General features: G+C 44.5%; 1 protein-coding gene across 1 annotated transcript in view; it reads right to left on the reverse strand.

The window, feature by feature from the left end:
• tacr2 (tachykinin receptor 2) overlaps nt 1-23752 on the reverse strand; it is a 101539-nt gene extending 77787 nt beyond the window's left edge. Inside the window, exons 1-2 of the mRNA XM_080205234.1 lie at nt 23367-23752; nt 6073-6267 (exon numbers count right to left, since the gene is read on the reverse strand). Coding sequence (XP_080061360.1) covers nt 6073-6267; nt 23367-23752 — 581 coding nt within the window. The remainder of the gene's footprint in view (nt 1-6072; nt 6268-23366) is intronic.
• Nucleotides 23753-24888: the final 1136 nt, after the last annotated feature.

A 24888-nucleotide genomic window follows, 5' to 3' on the forward strand; every position in this document is an offset into this window, starting at 1 on the left:
ATGGCAGATTTCAACTTCTCTGCTCTCATTACACTTGGTGTTTGTAATCCTGCATCCACTGTATCTTGGTTTTTGGAAAAAAATTTCCACTAAACAAGGTGGTGGACATGAACAGGGGGATGGGAAAATGAGATTTAGTCCAAAAGCCAGTGTTGAGGGTTGTGAGGTACTGAGGAGGGTACCAAGGTCGCAGGAGCGTACAGGCAGACAGGATGTTGGGTTGAGGTGTATATACTTCAATGTAAGGAGCATCAGGAATAAGATAGGTGAACTTGGAGCGTGGATTGGTACTTGAGATTATGATGTTGTGGCCATTACGGAGACATGGTTAGAACAGGGACAAGAATGGTTGTTGGCAGTTCCGGGGTATAGATGTTTCAGTAAGAATAGGAAAGGTGGTAACATAGGTGGGGAGTAGCATTGTCAATCAAGGATAGTTTAACAGCTGCTGAAAGGCAGTTTGAGGGCGATCTGCCTACTGAGGTAATATAGACTGAAATTAGAAATAGGAAAGGATCGGTCATGTTGTGGAGTTTTCTATAGGACCCCAAATAATAATAGAGATGTGGAGGAGGAAATGGCAAAACAGATTATGGATAGGTGTGGAGGTCACAGGGTAGTTATCATGGGCGACTTAAACTTTCCAAATATTGATTGGAACCTTTATAGGTCGAATAGTTTTTGTACAGTGTGTGCAGGAGAGTTTCCTGACACAATATGTGGATAACCGACAAGAGGTGGGGCCACATTGGACTTGGTACTGGGTAATGAACCGGGCCAAGTGTTAGATTTGTTTGTGGGAGAGCACTTTGGAGATAGTGACCACAATTCAGTGTCCTTCATTATTGCAATGGAGAGGGATAGGGTCACACGGCAGGTCAAGGTTTATAATTGGGGCAGGGGTAATTATGATGTGACTAGGCAAGAATTAGGGAGCATAAGATGGGCACAAATGAAAAGTAGAGCTTTGCTAAGGAACAAATACTGCGTGTCCTTAATAGGTATGTCCCTGGCAGTCAGGGAGGAAATGGCTGAGTGAGGGAACCATGGTTCACAAAGGAGGTTGAATGTCTTGTCAAGAGGAAAAAGGAAGCGTATGTAAGGATGAGAAAACAAGGTTTAGTTGGGTCGCTTGAGGGTTACAAGGTAGCTAGGAATGAGTTAAAGAAAGGGCTTAGCAGAGCTAGGATGGGGGAGCATGAGAAGTCCTTGGCGGGTCAGATAAAAGAAAACCCTGAGGCTTTTTACTCTTATGTGAGAAATAAAAGAATGACCAGGGTGAGGTTAGGGCCGGTCAAGGATAGTAGTGGGAACTTGTGCACGGAGTCAGAAGAGATCAGAGAGGTGTTGAATGAATACTTTTCTTCAGTGTTCACTAAGGAAAGGCCATGTTTTTGAGGATGAGTGCGTGATACAGGCTCAGGATGGAGAAGGTAGATGTTCTCAGGGAAGATATATTAGCAATTTTGAAAAACCTGAGGGTGGATAAGTCCACTGGGCCAGATGGGATACATCCTAGGATACTTTAGGAGGCAAGGGATGAGATTGCGGAGCCTTTAGTTTTGATCTTTGGGACCTCACTGTCCATGGGGATAGTGCCAGAGGACTGGAGAGTGACAAATGTTGTTCCTCTTTTCAAGAAAGGAAATAGGAATGACCCTGGTAATTGTAGGCCAGTTAGTCTTACTTCGGTGGCCAGTAAGTTAATGGAAAGGGTCCTGAGAGATAGGATTTATGACCATTTGGGAAGATGCAGCTTAATCTGGGATAGTCAGCATGGTTTCATGAGGGGTAAGTCCTGCCTCACAAATTTGATAGAATTCTTTGAGAAGGTAACTAAATGTGTAGACGAAGGTAGAGCAGTTGATGTCGTATACATGGATTTTAGTAAGGCGTTTGATAAGGTTCCCCATGGTAGGCTCATGAAGAAGATAAAGAGGTGTGGGTTAGAAGGAAATTTGGCCGATTGGATAAGAAACTGGCTGTCTCATAGAAGACAGAGGGTGGTGGTGGAGGGAAAGTTTTCAGACTGGAGGTCAATTACCAGCAGTGTACCAGAGGGATCAGTGCTGGGTTCTCTGCTTTTTGTGATTTTTATCAATGATTGGAAGAGGGGGCTGAAGTGTGGTTAGTAAATTTGCTGACGTCACCAAGATTGGTGGAGTAGTGGATGAGGTGGAGGGCTCTTGTAGGCTGCAAAGAGACATTGATAGGACGCAGAGCTGGGCCGAAAAGTGGCAGATGGAGTTTAACCCTGATCAGTGTGAGGTGATTCATTTTGGTCGGACAAACCTGAATGCAGATTACAGGGTCAGTGGCAGGGTTCTGAGGAATGTGGAGGAACAGAGAGATCTTGGGGTTCATATCCACAGATCTCTGAAGGTTGACACTCAAGTAGATAGAGACGTGAAGGAGGCTTATAGTGTGTTAGCGTTTATTAACAGGGGGTTTGAGTTTAAGAGCCGTGGGGTTATGCTGCAACTGTACAGGACCTTGGTGAGACCACATTTGGGATATTGTGTGCAGTTCTGGTCACCTCACTATAAGAAGGATGTGGAAGCATTGGAGAGAGTGCAGAGGAGATTTAGAAACATAGAGAAACCACAGCACAAACAGGCCCTTCGGCCCACAAGTTACACTGAACATGTCCCTCCCTACTAGGCTTACCTATGACCCTCTATCTTACTAAGTCCCATGTACTCACCCAGGAGTCTCTTAAAAGACCCTATCGAGTTTGCTCCACCATCACCGGCAGCCAATTCCACTCACTCACCACCCTCTGAGTGAAAAACTTACCCCTGACATCTCCTCTGTACCTACTCCCCAGTACCCTAAACCTGTGTCATCTTGTGGCAGCCATTTCAGCCCTGGGAAAAATTTCTGCTCTGTGTGGAGCTAGGTTGAACAGGGAAATAGGAGACAATATCAGTCAAATATCCAGCTCCTCAAGCCTCCTCCACCATTCACTGATCTTTGAATTCAACTTCACTTTCTGACCAAAAATTGATCAAACTCTGCCTTCAATAGAGTCAAGGACTGAAAATCCCCATTCCTGGGTGTCCAGCAGTCAGGAAAGTGGAGAAAAGACAAGATGAGAATGGCCATGATTATGTTGAATGGTGGAGCAGGCTCAAGGGGCTGAACTGCCGACTCTTGCTCCTAGTTTTATGTTCAGATCCTTCTCTGTCAACCCCCGATTAATAAATCTTTCCACATCCATCTAAGATAGACACCCACTTATTCTGAGATTATTTCCCCTTGTTCTACATTCTCCAGGCAATGGAAACAGTTGCTCTGGATCTGAACTGTTAAAGGATCTAGGGGATGAGAGATAATAAACAACTGGGACTAGAATCAAGAACTGGAGTTCAATGGCGGATGACAGTGGGCTCAGGGTGTTTAGGAGGAGACAGCAAGACAGAGGACAGCAGGGGAACAAGTCAGGCAGAAAAGGACAATGAGAATGAAGGTTAAGAATTTGAGATCCAGATAGGAGAGAGGAGAATTGGGCACAAGTATGAATGACAGAAAGTGATGTGGAAGTTGGGGTTGAGGAGCACAACAACAGAGAAGAGAACTGAGTGAGGCTGAGAGTAGGGAATAGGGCATGAGATTGGGGATAGGATTGGTGTGGGCCCAGTATTCTCTTTTTTTTTAGAAGTGTTATTGGCTAGATCAGCACTTTTTGCCTATCCCTAATTGCCCTTAAGGAGATGATGGAAAGCCATCTTTGTGAAGTACTGCAGTCTGTACACCTAAATCCTGAGCCTAGAATAGTGTGCCAAGTGGGACAGCATTGAGATAAGCAACAAGCAAAGATCTAAATGCAACCTGGGACTTTCATATTGGGTAAACAGTGTAAGTTTGTTTCCACTAGTAGTGGGAAACAAGTGGGTAAAGACTGAGGATTTTCACTGGATGATTCAACATAGAAGGGGAGAACAATAACATTAACTTGTATTCATACAGCATCTTAAATGTAATAGGATATCTCAAGAACTTCATTACAGAGCAAAGTCTGATACCTTGCCACGTAAGAGATATTAGGGCAAATTACCAAACACTTGGCCAAACAGCTGGCATTTAAAGATTGTTCTTGGCCCACAATTGTTCACTATTTACATTAATAATGTGGAAGAGAGAACAGAATGTAAGGTTTCCAGATTTGTTGATGAAACGAAGATAGGTGGAAGAGGATGCTGTGATAAGGATATTGTGATTCTACAACAGGATATAGATTTGGGTGACTGTGTAAAGATCTGGTAAATGAAGTTTAATGTGGGGAAGTGTGAGGTCATACACTTTGGTAGGAGGAATCAAAAGGCAGATTATTATCTAAATGGAGAAACTGCAGGTGAGTGAAGTACAGAGGGATCTCGGTGTTCTAGTGTATGAATCACAAAGGGCTAGCAGGCAGATCCAACAAGTAGTTTAAAAGGCAAACAACATTTTGGCATTTATTGCAAAGAGTTGGAGTTTTGAAGTAGGGTGGTTTTATTATAATTGTACACGGTGTTGGTGAGGCCTCACCTGCAATCCTGTGTGCAGTTTTGGTCCCCTTAGCCAAAAAGGACAAAGTAACATTGGACGCAGTCCAAAAGCGATTCACCAGACTTCTTCCTAGGATGAGCGGGTTGTCCTATCAAGAAAGACTAAATAGTCTGGGTCTGTATTCCTTGGAGATTAGAAAGGTGAAGGGTGACCTTATTCAAACATATCCTGAGGGGACTTGACAGGATAGATGGTGAGATATTTTCACTCGTGGGAGAGCCTTGAACAAGGGGACATAGCTACAAGATTAAGAACTGGTCATTTAAAACTGAGGCACATGGAAATTTCTTCTCAAGGAGGGTGGTGAATCTCTGGAATTCTCTGTCCCAATGGATTATTAGAAATATTTAAAGTAGAGGTGGATAAATATTAGATAGATTGAAGAATAGAGGGCTGTGGGGAAATGGCATAGAAAAGATGTTGAGACCAGCAAAGATCAGCTATGATTATATTGAATGATGGGGCAGGGAGGATGGTTGAATAGGTAAACAGAGAAAAGAGTTTAGAATAGGGACCAAAGACGATGGCTTCAGATTTCCCAATATTTAGTTGTTGAATATTTAGAACATAGAACGTAGAACATAGAAAAAATACAGCACAAATAGGCCCATTGGCCTACAAGTTGCGCCAATCATATCGCTACCTACTAGGCTTACCTATAACCCTCAATCCTATTAAGTCCCATGTACTCATACAGCAGTCTCTTAAAAGACCCTATCGAATTTCCCTCTACCACCACCGACGGCAGCCGATTCCACTCACTCACCACCCTCTGAGTGAAAAACCTACCCCTGACATCTCCTCTGTACCTGCTCCCCAGCACCTTAAACCTGTGTCCTCTTGTGGCAGCCATTTCAGCCCTGGGAAAAATTTCTGCTCTTCCTGCTATAGATTTTAGATAAACAGTGTGGTCATTTAATAAGAGTGGAGGAGTTAAGAGAGGTGGTGATAAGGTAGAATTGGGTGCTATTAAAGTACATACAAAAGCTAACACTGTATGGTCATCTAGCTCTTTGAGCCTGCCCCGCCATTCAATAAGATCATGGCTGATCTGAAGTGGATCAGTTCCACTTTCCCGCTTTCTCCCCATAACACTTAATTCCCCTGTCCATCAGAAACCTATCTACCCGTGACTTAAATATATTCAGCAAGTTAATTAACAGTAACATTTCTTTAGATTTTGCCAATTGGTTGCTTTACCTCCTGAAACTATGGAAATTATTTTTTAAGAATAAGCTTTATTCTGGCACCTGTTTGGTACACTGAGGAGAATTTAACATGGCCAATGCACCTAGCCAGCACATCTTTTGGACTGTGGGAGGAAACTGGAGCACCCGGAGGAAACCCACACACACATGGTTAACGTGCAGACTCCACACAGCCAGTGACCCAAGCCTGAAATCAGTAATAATCACTGTGCTACCGTGCTGCCGGTAAACATCCACAGTTGTAAATGGACACAGTTAGTATTGGCTGTAACAATAAGACCAATATCAAAGGAAATTGAGAATAGATTCTTACGTCAGTTGATGTTGTCCTCCGACATCACCGGGCCAGTTCACTTCACAGATTACTCTGCCCCCCGCACGCACAATATGGGCGTAGAAGCACTGTGGGAATGCTAAAGCCAGGGCCAGCAGCCAGATAACACCAACCACTATTTTAGTTGAGCTGGAGGACAGTCTGGGCTTCAATGGGTGGATGATGGCAATGTACCTGTGCAGTGAGATACAGAAATGTCAATAGAAGGTCATCAGATAGCACATCTCAATCCTCCATATTATCCTCATTTTCCATTAACAATTACGTAGAACATACGGAACAGGTTCAACAGGTCAATGTCAATGATAATTCCTCCTACCTTACTTCATCCAAACTTACCCTTTTACTCTTTTCTCCCCCATTCAATTACACTGCTCCCCTTTAAAAGCAGCTATTACTGTTATTTGGCCATTGGCCCTGGCAGCATGCCCACTGTGCTTCTAAACCCATATTGTGTATTGGAAAACAGAATACTGAGGATGTCAAAAAGCAATATCAAATGTGCAGTAACTCAGAGCTGTCTTTAGTACTCCAGTGTCCCAGGAGTACTGTATAAAGTGTCATTTCTCAGCTAATGATGTAATCACGTAATCAATAGAGGCTTGGTGGAGCATGTCAGTCCAGATCATTGATCAATAACAAAAGGGCATTTGTCCATAGAACCATAGAAAATTACAGCACAGAAACAGGCCTTTTGGCCCTTCTTGTCTGTGCTGAGCCATTTTTTGCCTCGTCCCACTGGCCTGCACTTGGACCATATCCCTCCACTCCCCTCTCATCCATGAACCCGTCCAAGTTTTTCTTAAATGTTAAAAGTGACCCTGCATTTACCACTTTATCTGGCAGCTCATTCCACACTCCCACCACTCTCTGCGTGAAGAATCCCCCCTAATATTCCCTTTAAACTTTTCTCCTTTCACCCTTAACCCATGCCCTCTGGCTTTTTTTCTCCTCTAGCCTCAGTGGAAAAAGCCTGCTTGCATTCACTCTATCTATACCCATCAAAATCTTATACACCTCTATCAAATCTCCCCTCATTCTTCTACACTCCAGGGAATAAAGTCCTAATCTATTCAATCTCTCTGTAACTCAGCTTCTCAAGTCCCGGCAACATCCTTGTGAACCTTCTCTGCACTCTTTCAACCTTATTTACATCCTTCCTGTAACTAGGTGACCAAAACTGTACACAATACTCTAAATTTGGCCTCACCAATGCCTTATATAACCTTACCATAACACTCCAACTTTTATACTCGATACTCCGATTTATAAAGGCCAATGTACCAAAAGCACTCTTTATGACCCTATCCACCCTGTGACGTCACTTTTAGGGAATTCTGTACCTGTATTCCCAGATCCCTCTGTTCAACTGCACTCTTCAGAGTCCTACCATTTACCCTGTACGTTCTACTTTGGTTTGTCCTTCCAAAGTGCAATACCTCACATCTGTCTGCGTTAAATTCCACTCGCCATTTTTCTAGTTGGTCCAAGTCCCTCTCCAAGCTTTGAAAACCTTCCTCACCGTCCACTACACCTCCAGTCTTTGTATCATCAGCAAATTTGCTGCTCCAATTTACCACATTATCACCCAGATCATTGATATAGATGACAAACAACAACGGACCCAACACCGATCCCTGCGGCACACCACTAGTCACAGGCCTCCACTCAGAGAAGCAATCCTCCACAACCACTCTCTGGCTTCTTCCATTGAGCCAGTGTCTAAACCAATTTACTGCCTCCTCACGTATACCTATACTGACTCCTCGGAAACACCACTGTATATTTACCTTCAATCTTTAAAGCAAATGATCACCTTTGCTTTCTGCTTTGTCTTGTAGCCCTCACACTGCCACTATCTCCTTTAATCCAATGGAGTTCAATTTTGATGTCATTCTCCAATCCTCTGGCACCTCCCCCATATCGAGGGGAGAATGGAAGATTATGGTAAACCTTCCACTACCTCCACTTCCAGTTCCTTTAGCAACTCAGGTTGCAGGATATTGGGACCAGGGACTTATCCATTATAAGTATAGTCAGCTTGTCCAGTACATTCCACCTCTCAATTGTCATCCAAAGCAAAACCGTATTGTTTGTCTGGTTTCACAGTGCAGCATCTTTTCTGCACTCTTTCTAGTTTAATAATATCCTTTCTGTAATAGGGTGACCAGAACTGTACACAGTATTCCAAGTGTGGTCTTACTAATGTACAACTTCAACAAGACCTTCCAATTCCTCTATTTAATGTTCTGACCAATGAAAGCAAGCATGTCAAATGCCATCTTCACCGCATACAAGAAGCAATCTCCCACTGGGTAAAGTTGATGAAAGCTGCTAAGTTTACATCAGTTTATTTCTAAAGTGGGACAGAGTGCAATAAATTATGGAAGCTTTCTGTTTAAAGGGGATTTATCCTCATTTTTATCTGGTGGGCAGGAAATTAACTGCTATTCTTCAGGATGCAGATCAGCAGTTACTGATGTTGGCAGGACAGGTATTTATTTCCAGAAAATTTTGTAAATAAAAATGTATTAATGAAAATTATGAACCTGTTCTTTTATACAGAGATAATTTAAAATGTGGCTTAATTACTGATTCTGTAATTGTTGGGACGGTTCCACTTTACCAATTAACAGTAGTTTTTTTTTTAATAAGGAAGTGTCTTGGCTGGAATATGGTATTCTAAGTGGTTTTCCCATAGTCCATGGAGGCTGTTGAAAATGAAGTTTTACAGGAAAAGCAGGTTCATTTAAAAGAATCAATATTTTTCTGTAAACCTGCTGTAAAAAAATGAATGTCTCCACTAAAAATGTGACCAAAGAGTCAGAAGCTCAGCCTGTAATTTTCAAATGACATTGAAAAGAAATAATTAATAATAGCTGGAAACAAGTTAAAGCCAGCTGAATAAAAAGTGCACAAAAACATGAGGAAGATGCGATGAAGCAGATGTGTTAGTACTGAAGGCTCATGATCAAACAGAGGAAAACATGATCAAAGAGAGTGGAAAAGCTGAATCCAGTCTGACACAGCAGAGCTGTGAGGAAGGATATATGTTCTTGAATGTAAATTAAAATTTTAAAATGACAAGGTAATCTCTCTTGCTAGACAAAAATTAGACAAGGCTTGAACTCTGTGGGAGGACAGAAAACAAAAACAAATTGGAAAAAACGATGAACTGAATAAAATGAAGTATCAAACTTTCTCAGCTTAAAGTCATAGAGGTTTCCAGCATGGAAACAGGCCCTTCGGACCAACTTGTCCTTGCTGCCCAATTTTTACCACTAAGCTACTTCCAATTGCCCGCATTTGGCCGTATACCAATCTTACCCACTAACTGTCTACATGTTTTTGAAAAGACAAAATTGTATCCGCTTCTACTACTACCTCTGATAGCTCATTCCAGACGCTCGCCACTCTCTGTGTGAAAAAACTGCCCCTCTGGACACTTTCATATCTCTCCTTTCTTAGCTTAAACCTACGCCCTCTAGTTTTAGACACCCCTACCTTTGGGAAAAGATATTGACCAACTACCTTATTTGTGTCCCTCATTATTTTCTAGACCTCTATAAGATCACCCCTAAGGCTCCCAAGCTGCAGGGAAAAAAGTCCCAGTCTGTCCAGCATCTCCTTATAACTTAAACCATTAAGTCCCAGTAGCATCTTAGTAAATCTTTTCTGCACTCTTTCTAGTTTAATAATATCCTTTCTATAATAGGGTGACCAGAACTGTACACAGTATTCCAAGTGTGGCCTTACCAATGTCTTGTACAACTTCCAACAAGACCTTCAATTCCTGTATTTGATGTTCTGACCAATGAAAGCAAGCATGCCAAATGCCTTCTTCACTGCAGAGTAAAAGCAATTTACTGCAGATGCTGGAACCTGTAGCCAAAAGAGAAAATACTGGAAAATTTCAGTAGGTCTGGCAGCATCTGTAAGGAGAGAAAAGAACTGATGTCAGCTCTTTGCTCTCCTTACAGATGCTGCCAGACTTGCTGTGATTTTCCAGCATTTTCTCTTTTGCCTTCTTCACTGCCCTGTCCACCTGTGACCCCACTTTCAAGGAGCTATGAACCTGTATCCTGAGATCTCTTTGTTGTATAACCCTCTCCAATGCCCTACCATTAACTGAGTAAGTCCTGCTCCAATTGGATCTACTAAACTGCCACCAATCTTGGTGTCATCTGCAAACTTACTAACCATGCCTCTTAAATTCTCATCCAGATCATTAATATAAATGACAAATAACACTGGACCCAGCGTTTGACAAAGTCCCTCATGGTAGGTTGGCAGAGAATATTAAAGCTCATGGGATACGTGGCCAGGTATCTAGATGGGTAGAGAACTGGCTTGCAAAGAGGAGTCAGAGAGTAGTAGTGGAGGGGTCCTTTTCTAGCTGGAGGTCTGTCACTAGTGGTGTGTATATTATCAAATAAATAGGTTGGACTAAAACCTGGTGTTGTCAGACTTTTTACTGTGTTTACGCCAGTTCAACGCCGGCATACCCACATCATGACTAGTGGTGTGCCGCAGGGCTCAGTACTGGGACCTCTTCTCTTTGTAGTGTCTATAAATGATTTGGAAGCGGGAGTAGGTGGTGTGATCAGCAAATTTGCTGATGACACAAGATGGCTGGATTGGCGGGCAGTGAGGAGCAGTGTCTGGCAATACAGCGGGATATTGATAGGCTAGTTGATTGGGCAGATACATTGGCAAATAGAGTTTAATCCCGATAAATGTGAGGTGATGCATTTTGGCCGGAATAATTTAGGGGGGAGTTATATGGTAAAGGGTAAGCCTGTAAGGAGTATAGAATCGCAGCGAGACCTGGGGGTGCAAGTGCACAAGTCTTTGAAGGCGGCAGTGCAAGTGGAGAGTGTGGTGAAGAAAGCCTATGGTATGTTAGCCTTTATAGGAAGGGGTATAGAATATAAGAGCTGGAGTCTAATGTTACAGTGGTACAGAACATTGGTTAGGCCGCATTTGGAGTACTGCGTCCAGTTCTGGTTGCCTTACTACCGGAAGGACATGGAGACTCTGGAGAGAGTGCAGAGGAGGTTTACCAGGATGTTGCCTGGCATGGAAGGACTGGGGTATGAGGAAAGATTGAAGAAATTGGGGCTCTTTTCCCTTGAAAGACGGCGACTGAGGGGGGATCTAATAGAGGCATATAAGATTATGAAGGGTATAGATAGAGTAAACAGAGGTAAGCTATTTCCTATAATAGAGACACGTAGGATAAGGGGCCATGGACTTAAGGTGAGGGGGGAGAGGTACAACACAGATATTAGAGGGAGGTTTTTCACACAGAGGGTAGTGGGGGGGTATGGAATGCTCTGCCAAGTAAGGTGGTGGAGGCAAACACGCTAGAGTCATTTAAGAGTAACTTAGACAGGCACATGACTGGGTTGGAGATGGGTGGATATAGGAGATTGTTTTAAATAAGGGTCATTAGCATTGGGGCGTCCCTGGTAATGTAAATGGGTACGGTATGATAATAATGCTTTTTCTGTTTTCATTCACAGGTTTTAAGTTGGTCCACCTCGTGTCCAACGAGGGGCATACAGGCGATGGGTCGTACTGGGGCTGCTCTTGGTTGTTCGAGATTGGCCTAGTGCTTCATGTTGTTAGTGTGTGCCTAAACTGGACCAGATACTGGGCAAGACGACAGCTCAGTGACTATCGCTGATTGCTGTGCAGACACATGGATTTGGGCCGGTGTCTGTGGGAGTTTGCGCATTCTCCCCGTGCTTGCGTGGGTTTTCTCCGGGTGCTCCGGTTTCCTCCCACACCCCAAAGATGTGCTGTTAGGCTGATTGGCAGGAATAAATTGTCCCTAAATCAGATTCCCTCAATCTGGATGGCCATAAAACATTAGACAAGGGTCATGGGTGGAGAGGGGAACTGGTGGTGTTGAGATGGTGGCGCGGGCTCGTTGGGCCGAAGGGCCTGCTTCCTGGGCTGATTTTGTTCTTTTGTTCACTGATCCTTGTGGCACACCGTTGGTCACAGGCCTCCAGTTTGAAAAACAACTCTCTACAACCACCCACTATCTTCTGTCATCAAGTCAATTTTGCATTCATTAGCCACCTCACCCTGGATCGCATGAGTCAGTGTTGTTGCGATCCCCATTGATGTTATAACTATAGTAAGAAGTCTCACAACCCTAACCAGGTTAAATTCCAAGCAGTTTATTTGATAGTAATCCCACAAGCTTTCGGAAACGCTGTTCCTTCGTCAGGTTTGTGGAAGGTTCTGATAAACACACACACAGTTTACAGAATACTGATTAGAACGCAAGTCTTTACAGCTAACCTGCTATTCAAGTCTTAAAGATGCAGACAATGTGAGTGGAGACAGCATTAGCATAGGTTGAAGAGATGTGTATTGCCTCCAGACAGGACAGTAAGTGAGAATTTGCAAGTTCAGACAAGTCGTGGGGGTTACGGATGGTGCTACATGAACCCAAGATCCCAGTTGAGGCCGTCCTCATGTGTGCGGAACTTGGCTATCAGTTTCTGCTCAGCAACTCTGCACTGTTGTTACAAAGATGCAAGAAAGATCAAATAAACCTGTTGGACTCTAACCTGGCGTTGTCAGACTTCTTACTGTGTTTACCCCAGTCCAATGCCGGTATCTCTACTACATGATGTTATAACTGGACAGGAAGAGTCCAGAATGGAACCCTGGCTCAAAAGAATGTAGCATTTGCCTTTTTTCATATAACAGGAGGAACAGAGTCACAGGACTGCTAATTAGCTTTAACAAGAAGGAAAATACATTTATTAAAAATGGAAAAATGGTAGGATGTGGTTTGTACATGTAGATTCAAACCAACATATAACTGGTTTTATTGAAAGAGATGGTCTCTGCATTGCAGAGTGACTGAAAGTAAATAGCAGCCCGAAACAGCCTAATAACATCACCAAATTACATAATTAGCTCTTAAAGCAACCAACAACATTTTAAGTATATAATATCCCTCCCCATTTACTTCTGCGTTCATGACAACAATTACAGATCTCTTATAATCCTCTAATTCAATAATCCTCTAGACATAGTACTATGCACCATTAATTATTATGCACAGTCAATAAGAAAGTCTTTGGTTGTGCACGATGTTCTGGAATTTGGCTGTCCTGGACTCTAGAAGTAGATGTTTGCAGGTTTGGTGGATTGGCCATTGGTCTATAGAGACAAAGCATACTGTACATGGAGAGGGAAAGGAGAAGGTGCAGAATGTAGTGTTACAGTCATAGCTGGGTGTTGTGAAAGATCAACTTAATACAAGGTAGATCCATTCAAATGTCTGATGGAAGAAGTAAATGGGGAGGGATATTAAATATTTAAAATGTTGTTGGTTGCTTTAAGAGCTAATTATGTAATTTGGTGATGTTATTAGGCTGTTTCAGGCTGCTATTTTCTTTCAGTCGCTCTGCAATGCAGGGACCATGTCTTTCAATGTTATATGTTGGTTTGAATTTACATGTGCAAACCACATCTTATTTTGTCAAAACCCACAACCCCAGCAGAGTTAGAACATTACAATATCATCCAAGTTGGTAGGTGACCTCAGACTTTTGTATCTCTTGCCCAACGGAAGAAGGTGGAAGAGAGAATGTCCAGGGTGTGTGGGGTCCTTGATTGACAAAAGAAAGCTTAAACATTCACATATTTTCTCTTTCTTCTCTTCCTATTGTTCTGGTCCTTTTCGAAAATTTACCATTCCCAGAACATAAAATCTTCTCCTTATGGCCATCATTTTGAGTTAAATAAAATTTATTAACTTTGCTTTATTTGTTTATGATCATTGCCCAACTTTAAACCACTTTTCAGTCCACTTGAAATTTGAAAACTGAACACAACAGAGCTTCTTTATCCCCTAAAGCACATTCTTACATATGCCTTATTAACCTGCATAATTTCCAATTCAGCCCTAATCACATCAAATGCCTGCCTTTCACATCTAAACCCTTTATGTCCCTAACATTGCAGCCAAACTGTCTTCAGTTTAATTAAATTTGTCACATACAAACACACAGCCACAGAACACCCAAGAAATATTGAAAGATAATACCCTCTTTTTCAAGAGTAAGACTGGTCAATATTTAAAAGCTCAGCGACTAACCTGAATGAGTACACCACTATAGTAACTGACTTCTTAGTAAGTGTGACAAAGAAGCAAATGTGTGTATTTCCCAGCTGGAAATCATAGGTGATGAGGGATATTCACTGCTTGCTTGAAGTCTGGGTCTGGGGCATTCAAGTCAGGTGACCTTGACCTATACAAGAAATCCAGATATGACCTATCGCGATCCATCAAAGATGCTAAAAGTCAGCTTCGGACCAAGCTAGAGTCTCAAACTAACCTCATGAACTCCGCCAACTATGGTAAGGTCTACAAGACATAACAGGCTACAAGATGAAAGCATGTAAAATCGCTGGCACCAATGTACCCCTCCCTGATGAGCTCAATGCATTCTATGCCAGTTTTGAGCAAGAGAGTATGCCCTCCATCCCAGGAACCTCAGGCAAATCTTTATCCAAGGTCACAATTACAATTGTCAGAGCAGCCTTCTCAAAAGTCAACCCATGGAAAGCGACTGGCCGGATGGGATACGGATGAGCCTTCAGATCCCGAGTGGACTAGCTGGTGGAGGTATTCACAGACGTCTTTAACCTCCTTACGCTGATCTGAGGTCCCTATCTGCTTCAAGAAGGTGATCATCATCCTGGTACTAAAGAAAAGCCAGGCAATGTGCCTTAATGACTATTGTCCGATGCCTCTGATATCCAACAATGTGAAAGGCTTTGAAAGGTTAGTCATGCCACAAAATCAATTTTGGCCTCCCAGATTGGCTGGATCCACTATAGTCACCTATTGCAGCAACAGGTCTGCAGCAAACACCATCTCCCTGACCCTACACTCAACCCTGGAACACCGGGATAACAAGGACACCTATGTCAGATTCTTATTTACTGACTACAGCTCAGCCTTCAACACCATTATTCCTGAAAAGCTCATCTCCAAACTCTTTGGCTGGGACTCAGTTCCTCCTTCTGCAACTGGATCCTGAACTTCCTAACCCACAGACCACAATCAGTAAGGATAGGCAACGATATCTCCTCCACCTCATCCTCAACACCGGTGCCCCACAAGGCTGTGTTCTCACCCCCATACTATACTCCTTATCCACCTATGATTGTGTGGCCAAATTTCCCTCCAACTCGATTTTCAAGTTTGCTGATGACACCACCACAGTGGGTCGGATCTCAAACAATGATGAGACGGAGTACAGGCAAGACATAGAGAATCTGGTGAACTGATACAGTGACAATAATCTCTTCCCCAGTGTGAAAAAAAAAGGCATTAGTCATTGACTTCAGGAAGTGTAGTGGAGGACGTTCCTCTGTCTACATCAACAGGGATGAAGTGGAAATGGTTGAGAGCTTCAGGTCTCTCAGTGTCCAGATCACCAACAACCTCTCCTGGTCCCTCCATGCTGGTACATGCTTTCTCTGGTGCTATCACAGCTTAGCAAGGCTCCTGCTCTGTCCAGGACTACAAAAAACTACAAAGGGTTGTGAACGAGGCCCAGTCCATCACACAAACCAGCCTCCCATCCATTGGCTCTGCCTAAACTTCCAAATGCCTTGGAAAAGCAGCCAGCATAATCAAGGATCCCACGCACCTCAGACATACTCTCTTCCACCTCCTTCCATTGGGAAAATAATGCAAAAGTCTGAAGTCATGTACCAACTGAATCAAGATCAGCTTCTTCCCTGCTGCTGTCAGACTTTTGAATGGACCTTCCTCATGTTAAGTTGATCTTTCTCTACATACTAGCTTTAACTGTAACAGTAACTCTAACAATACATTCTGCACTCTCTCCTTTCTTTCTGTATGTACAGTATACTTGTCTGTACAGCGCACAACAAATACTTTTCACTGTGTAGTAATACATGTGACAATAATAAATCAAATCAAAGTACAGAAAAAGTACAAACATAGGATTATATAATGTAGATAGAGTGAAGGGACTTAGAGTGTAGGGATAGAGAAATAATGATAGTCAGCAGGTATGGAGTGTAGATAGTGTCAGGGATATTGAGAGAGGCAATTGTAAAATGTTATTGTCACTAGGCTAACAATCCACAGAGCCAAGGTAATGTCCTGGAATCCCAGGTTTGAATCCCACTGTGTAGATGTTGAAATTTGAATCCAATAAATATCTGGAATTAAAAGTCCAATGATAACCATGATACGATTGTCAATTGTTGTTAAAACCCATCTGGTCCACTAATGTCCTTTAGGGAAGGAAATCTGCTGTCCTTTCCTGATCTAACCTACATGTGACTCCAGATCCACAGCAATGTCCAATGTGGTTGACTCTTAACTGTCTTCTGAAATATAGCAAGCCACTCAGTTCAAGGGTCATTCGGGATGGGCAAGAAATGCTGGCACAGCTGGCACACCTACATCAAATAATTTCCTTACCACTGATGTTAGACTCACTGCTTGTAATTACCCGTTTTTCTCCCTACTCCCCTCTTGAATAATGGTACCACATTAGCTGTCCTCCAGTCCTCTGAAACCTCTGCTGCGTCTATGAAAATTAACTATCAAGTGGACACACCTGATGATGCCTACTCACCTAGTGAAGAAGCAATGCTCCAAAGAATAATAAAGAACAAAGAAAATTACAGCACAGGAGCAGGCCTTTCAGCCCTCCAAGCCTGCACCGACCATGCTGTCCATCTGAACTAAAACCCCCCACACTTCCAGGGAACATATCCCTCGATTCCCATCCTGTTCATGGATTTGTCTAGATGCTTTAAAGTTCATGATTTCAAATAAACCTGTTGGACTTTCACCTGGTGTTGTGAGACTTCTTACTTGAAAGTTAATAAGACCCCCTGCAATCTCCTCCCTTGCCTCACACAGCAGCCTGTTATACATCTCATCTGGGCCAGGGGATTTATCCACTTTTAAGCCTGCTAAAACCTCCTCCCTCTCAATACCCTTAAAAACATATCCCCCTCTCTGCTTTCTACACCTTCATTGTCTTTCTCCACACTGAACACAGAAGCAAAATATTAATTTAATACCTCACCTACATCTTTCAGCTCCACACTCAGGTTGTCACTTTGGTCCCTAATGGCCCCCACTCTTTGCTTGCCATTGCTTTCTCATGCCCCCTCTTCATTCTCCTTATTTATTTTTAAGTACTCTCCTGCACTTTCTATACACCTCTGTGACATCCACTATTTTCATACCCCTCTATCAGCCATAAGTCTTCCTTTTTTCCCTTATCCAATGCTGTATACCCTTTGACATGCAGGATTCTATGGACTTGGTGATCCCATTGCCTTTTCGAGAGAACATGTTGGCATTGTACTCTATCCATTTCCTTTTTGAATGGCGCCCACTGCTCTGATGTGGATTTTCCTACAAGTAGCTGCTCCCAGTCCATTTTGGCCAGATCCTATGTTATATTAAAATCAGGTCTCCGGCCTATTTGCACTGGAGTTTGACAGTTCTGGAACTCTGTGCTTGTGCAGTGGTCCTGGTCTGTCGGACTCCCCGTTTGCTGGCCAGCCTGATCGCTGACCAGCCCAGGACCACCGCAGTGCTGCCCCACTAGCCCCTTCCCACAGCAATTCCCGGGCCAGCCCTGACCCCCTCCTTGTCCCAGAGTGCCCCGATGCATAGCCCACCCTCACCCTCCCCAGCAGTGGTGATCCCCCCACCCCTCTCATCCCGGCAGACCCACTACCTGCTGACCCCTCCCCCCCCACCCCCCACTCTGGGGTCAGACTCCCCCTGGAAGCAGGCGCCCTCCCAGCAGACCACTCCTCCCCATCGCTGCCTTCCCTCCATCCCAGACTGATCCTGCCTGTACTGTGGCAGTGGGACCCACCCACCCCCACCGACAATAGGCCCTGCCCCCTTGGCTCTGCCCAATGCCTGATGAGTAGTGACAAGGTGCCCCCTGGGCATGGGCACTTTGCCCCTTGGGCAGTGCCAGGGACACAGGCTGGCACTGCCAGGGTGCCCAGACCCAGGGGGCACCACCACCCTGCCACAAAACCCCCTGCGGGGCCCCAATTGCCCCCCCTTCATTCCAGAGGGGTCTCTCACTATCTCCCTGAACACGGGGAGCTAGTGTGAACCCCGCCCGAATGAAGTACTCCTGGTGGGGTGGGAGATTCAACCGAGATCCGAAAGGTTCTGATAATTAACTGCTCAGCATATTTAAAACATATTCAAAAAAGATTCATATTACTTACTGCCTTCCCGCCGGTTTCCAGCCTGGTCTGACCAGGGACGGTTCACCCAGGCTTGGGGGATGCGCATGCATTCCCGGCGCATGCGCAAATCCCAGCACAAGGCCGGTGACACACATCTCCCACCTCGACCCTCCAGAGAAGTTGCAGGTCGCAATGGGAGAATTTTGGCCTTTTTTTCCAGTCCATCCAATCAGAAAAATGTCTATTTATGCCAACTCTTTGCTTCCTATCTGCTAACAAGCTTTCCATCCATCTCAAGACACTACTCACAATTCCATGTGCTTTAACTTTATATAGTAATCTACTATGTGAGATCTTGTCAAAAGCCCTCTGAAAGTCTAAATAAACTACATCCATCGATTCTCCTCGGCCAACTCTTCTAGTTACATCTTCAAAGAATTCCAATAGATTTGTCAAGTATGATTTCCCCTTTGTAAATCCATGCTGACTGTGTCTGATTATCCCACTGCCTTCCAAATGCTGAGATATGAAATCCTTGAGAATGGACTCTAACACCTTCCCCAGTACCGATGTTAGGCTCACTGGTCTAGTTTCCCGTTTTCTCTCCACCTTCCTGTTTGAATAGTGAGCTTACATTAGCTACCCTCCAACCACAGGAACCAGTCCAGAGTCCGAACAATTTCAGAAAATGACAACCAATGTGTCTATTATTTCCAGGGCCACTTCCTTAAGTACTCTGGGATGAAGATTATCAGGATCTGGAGATTTATCCACCTTCAATCCCATCAATTTCCCCAAAACTATTTCTCTACTAATGCTGATTTTCTTCAGCTCATCACTAAAACTTTTTCCTCTCACAACGTCTGGTACATTATTCATGTCTTCCTTTGTGAAGACTGAAGCAAAGTATGAATTTAGTTATTCAGTCATTTCTTTGTTCCCTGTGCGAATTCTCCTGTTTCTAACTGTAAGGAGCCTATATTCATTTTTGTCAATCTTTTTCTCTTTACAGGCCTATAGAAACTTTTATAGTCACTTTTAATGTTCCCCACAAGCTTGCTCTCATACTCTTATTTCCCCTTCTTAATCAATCCCTTGGTCTTCCTTCACTGAATTTTAAACTGCTCCAATCATCAGGTCTATTGCTTTCTCTTGCCAATTTGTATGCTTTTGCTTTGAATCTAAAACTACTTCTAATTTCCCTTGAAAGCCATGGTTTGGCCATCGTTCACTTACTACTCTTGTGTCAAACAAGAATAAACAACTTTTGGAGTTCACCTATTTGTTCTTTAAATGCCTTTCATTGCCTGTCCTTCCTATCAGTAATGTTTCCCAATCGTCAAAGCCAATCCACATCTCATAGTTACCATTATAGAGATTCGGGGCTGTGGTCTCAGAATCAACTATGTCACTATCCACTTTGATGAAGAATTCTGTCACATTATGGTCATTCATCCCCAAAACTAGATTGCCAACCAATCTTTTCTCATTGCACAATATCCAATCCAAATGGGCTGTTTCCTTGTTGGTTCCTCAATATATTGATCCAGAAATCCATCCGATATACACTCCAGAATTTCCTCCTCTATTGGACTGTGACTAATTCAACTCCTCCAATCTGATGCAGATTAAAGTCAGATGTTCCTAACACATGCATCTCTGATTTCCTGTCTAATACAATCCCAATATTTCCAATACAGTTTTATGGTCAGTATAGCACCACCAATGTTTTTTGCCTCCTGGTGTTTCTCAACTCAACATTTCCACATTTATGCTAATATCTTTCCTCAGTATAGTATCAATATCTTCTTTAACCAACAATGCAACTCCACCTTATTTTCCTTTCTGTCTGTCCTTGCCAAACACTGTTCAGTTTCCATCCTTGCTCACGTTGGAGTCATGTCTCCATCATACTAACTATATCATACCCCATTACATCCATCTGTGTAACTAATTCATCCATTTTGTTTTGAATGCTCCAAGTGTTCGGGTTCAAAACCTTAAGGTCAGCCCTTTTGACATTTCTTGTCCCATTCGTAATATTTTGTATTGTGTTCTTATCTGACTCTGATCCTTGATTTATCTGACTATTACTTTGCTTATTTTCCTTGCTGTCTTTTCTTCTTGTTTGTGTTTAAAACCAGCAACCCAATCTATGTGAAGAATTTCAAGGACAGCCTTAGCTGAGTCCTAGGGCCCATGTCTTACAAAGTACAGGGCAAAATTGTCCGAATGGACCATCTCTGGAGTCGGGAGGCCGAGCCAGTACAGGCCTCCTACTAGCCATGAGGATGGCCATTGCCAGCGTGAATCCACAAATGCAGGTCAATTCCACGCTGGCCCCTCCAGATGGTGAAGATAGAGACTCTAAAGTCCTGAAGTTTTCTAAAACTTATTTATTAGTCACAAGTAATGCTTACATTAACACTGCAATGAAGTTACTATGAAATTCCTCTAGTCGCCACAGTCTGGCACCTGTTTGGGTCAATGCATCTAACCAGCAGGTCTTTCAGAATGTGGGAGGAAACCAGGATACCCGGAGGAAACCAATGCAGACACGGGGAGACTCCACACAGACAGTGAGCCAAGCTGGGAATCAAACCCGGGTCCCTAGCCCTGTGAAGCAGCAGTGCTAACCTTTGTACTACCGTGCCACCCCACTACATGCCAGTCCAGTATGGAAGCAGAAGGGACCAGTGCCCCTACTGAAGCAAGGCCTCGAGAAGAGCCAGAGTTTGTGATACTCCTTTTGGAAGCAAATGTCTCCCATCCGTTCCCTATCCTTTGATCTGCATTCATCCAGCCAATGCCAGGCACATTGCTAACCAGTGGAGAAGACCCTGGTGGCAGGGGTGTGAGGGACAAAACAGATTTGAGAGGGGAGGTACGTTATAATGGCCATGGGGCGTCATTAGTAGGTATGAACTCCCTACTAGTTCAGTGGGGGCTTGTCCAATAAGGAAGGGGCAGTGGGAAGGGGGTTTAAAAGCAGCTGACTCCACTCAGGCCAGCAGTTGACTTGGGACTTATCTGCACACTGTAACCACTGAATGGCCTTCAGATATCACTGTAAATAGAAGGGTGATTGGTGATGGAAGACTGGCCTTGGTAAGATTATTACAAGCCCGTTAAGATATCATCCCTCCTCACCGCAGTAATTAACTCCTTAATCAATATTACAACATCTCCTCTTTTAAACACCCCCACCTCCCCAATGTTGCCTGAAGATTCTATACCCCAGAATATTGAGCTGCCAGTCTTGCCCTTCCCTCAATCATGTCTCTTTGATTGTAATAATATCATACTCCCATGTGTTAGTCAACACCCTCAGTTCATCGGCCCATCTTTGCTCTGCCTTCCAGGCTGACTCTTTTTTTATATTTAGCAGTATACCCATCCCTCTGCAACCCATCCCTCTGCCAAATTTTTTAACCAATCAACCCCAACCCCTACTCCCACCTCTCCCCCTACAGCACTAGCAAACCTCCCCACAAGGATAATGGTCCCATTCCGATTCAATTACAACCTACCAGCTTGTACAAGTCCCACCTTTCCCAGAAATGGACTCTGTGATCCAAGAACCTCCCTCTGCAACATCTCTGGCCATGCACCCATCTGCTCTATCTTCCTTTTCCTGTAGTCACTAGCACATGGCACTGGGGGGTATTTAAGGAGATTAGGACCTTTGAGGTCCTGCTTTTTAATCAGCTACCTAACTCCCTAAATACTTGCTGCAGGACCTTGATACTCTTTGTGCCTATGTGCTTGGTACCAAAGTGAACCAAAATCTTTGACTGTTCTCCCTGCTCTTTAGATTGTCCTGTAGCTGGTCAATGACATCCTTGACCCTGGCACCAGGGAGGCAACACACCATCCTTGAGAACCATCAGTGGCCGCAGAAATGCTTCTCTGCATCCCCTCAGTATCAAGATTCCTAACATTATTGCCCTTCCAGTCTTATTCCTCCCGCCTTGTGCAGCTGAGCCACCAACAATACCGCCCCAGAACTATCACTCTCACCGTTTTCCAACACAGAGAAGTGGTTCTTGAGTGAGATGCACCCTGGGGCTTTCCTGGCTACCTGCTTGTCCCCCCTTTTTCTGACTGGGGCTCACCCATTCCCTCTCTGACTGCACTTCCTTCAGCTGCAGGGTGACTACATCTAAAAACGTGCTATCCATGAACCTCTCAGCTCGCAGATACACCACTATGCCTCCAGCCAATGTTCAAGCTCTGAAACCCAACCCTCAAGCTGGTTAAACCGGTGACACTTCCTGCAAGTGCGGTCATCCGGACTGCAAGGAAAGTCTAAGAATTCCAACATTTTGCAGACTGTGTAAAACACCAGACTGGGCTCTCTCCAGTCAGACTTTTAACTCAGAAAGACTCTTATCTTAAATTTATTTCAAGTAGAAAATTATTTTAAGTAACTTTTTTAATAAACTAGAAGATTTACCTTTCCTAAATGTAGCTTTAAATTGGAGAAAGCAATTTACCCATTACTATCCAATCAGCTCTAGCCCTTGTAGCCTGTGGCAGAACGAGACCCTCTCAAACAATTCAAATATTAGACAGTAAAAGAAAAGCAAGAGACTACCCCTCGCACTGAAGTCCCACTGTGCTTCAAATCCCAGATACATACATTCAATCTGCCTGGGTCTCACTCAGGATATGCTCTCCTCCAACTGCTTACGTGCAAATCTTACTCCACAGTTTGATCTGGGACTCTGATGTTGATTTGTTTATCATTGCTAACTGGAGACATTTGTTTCCCCTCCTGCTTTCTGACAGGTCTGACAACACCAGGTTTAAGTCCAACCAATTTAAACCTGGTGTTGTTAGGCTTCTTGCTGTGTTTACCCCAGTCCAACGCCAGTATCTCTACATCATTCTGACAGGTCTCCCAGGAAAGGTGAACACTCACTTCACCGATGCAGTGAGAACGGGACAAGGGCAATACAAAGAGGGAGAGCAATCCTGGGATTCTCCAGGTAGGAGCTGTCCCGATCTTTGTCGCTTACCTATCCAGGGCGATAGCTGTCATTGAGTAGGTAGAGGCGAACACAGCAGTGATGGGCACAAGATTTTGGAAGCGGCAGTAATGCAGCCCGAAATACCAGTCACTGTGAGCAGCGTAGATGAAGTTAAAGGTGGTGTTAAAAGCGGCCATGGCTGTGTCTCCCACTGCCAGGTTGAGCAGGAAGTAGTTGGTGACGGTTCGCATCTTCCGATGAGCGAGAACAATCCAAACGACAATTACATTGCCGCACACAGCAGTCAGCACAATAACCGAGTAAGCGAAAGCCCAGAGACACACCTGCCAGGCTGGCTGGGCAAACTTATTGCCCAGGGTTCCATTCATGCTGCACTCAGTCACATTCAGATCCAATTCTTCTTCGCTGCTCATTCCCAACAAGTTGACTCCGAGCCAGAGCTCTGTCTGTCTGCCAACCTCTCAAACAACGCAATCCTAGATCAGCTCCCTCTCACACCCAACTCACTATCTGCACACTCACACCCAACTCACTAGCCCCGTACTCACACCCAACTCACTATCCGCACACTCACACCCAACTCACTATCTGCACTCACACCCAACTCACTATCCGCACTCACACCCAACTCACTAGCCCCGCACTCACACCCAACTCACTATCCGCACTCACACCCAACTCACTATCCCCACACTCACACCCAACTCACTGTCCCCGCACTCACACCCAACTCACTATCCCCGCACTCACACCCAACTCACTGTCCCCGCACTCACACCCAACTCACTATCCCCACACTCACACCCAACTCACTATCCCCGCACTCAGCCCCAACTCACCAACCCCACACTCACACCCAACTCACTGTCCCCACACTCACACCCAACTCACTATCTCCACACTCACACCCAACTCACTATCCCCGCACTCACACCCAACTCACTATCTCCACACTCGCACCCAACTCACTGTCCCCGCACTCACACCCCACTCAGTGTCCCCGCACTCACACCCAACTCACTGTCCCCGCACTCACACCCCACTCACTGTCCCCGCACTCACACCCAACTCACTATCCCCACACTCACACCCAACTCACTGTCCCCGCACTCACACCCAACTCACTATCCCCGCGCTCACACCCAACTCACTGTCCCCGCACTCACACCCAACTCACTGTCCCCACACTCACACCCAACTCACTGTCCCCGCACTCACACCCAACTCACTATCCCCGCACTCACACCCAACTCACTGTCCCCGCACTCACACCCAACTCACTATCCCCGCACTCACACCCAACTCACTATCCCCGCACTCACACCCAACTCACTGTCCCCGCACTCACACTCAACTCACTGTCCCCGCACTCACACCCAACTCACTATCCCCACACTCACACCCAACTCACTATCCCCGCACTCACAGCCAACTCACTAGCCCCGCACTCACAGCCAACTCACTATTCCCGCACTCACACCCAACTCACTATCCCCGCACTCACACCCAACTCACTATCCTCACTCGGCGATGCTCTCTCTCTGACGAC

This window comes from Carcharhinus amblyrhynchos, chromosome 17, assembly GCF_965287045.1.
Source record: "Carcharhinus amblyrhynchos chromosome 17, sCarAmb.v2.hapA, whole genome shotgun sequence".
Classification (NCBI taxonomy): Eukaryota; Metazoa; Chordata; class Chondrichthyes; order Carcharhiniformes; family Carcharhinidae; genus Carcharhinus; species Carcharhinus amblyrhynchos.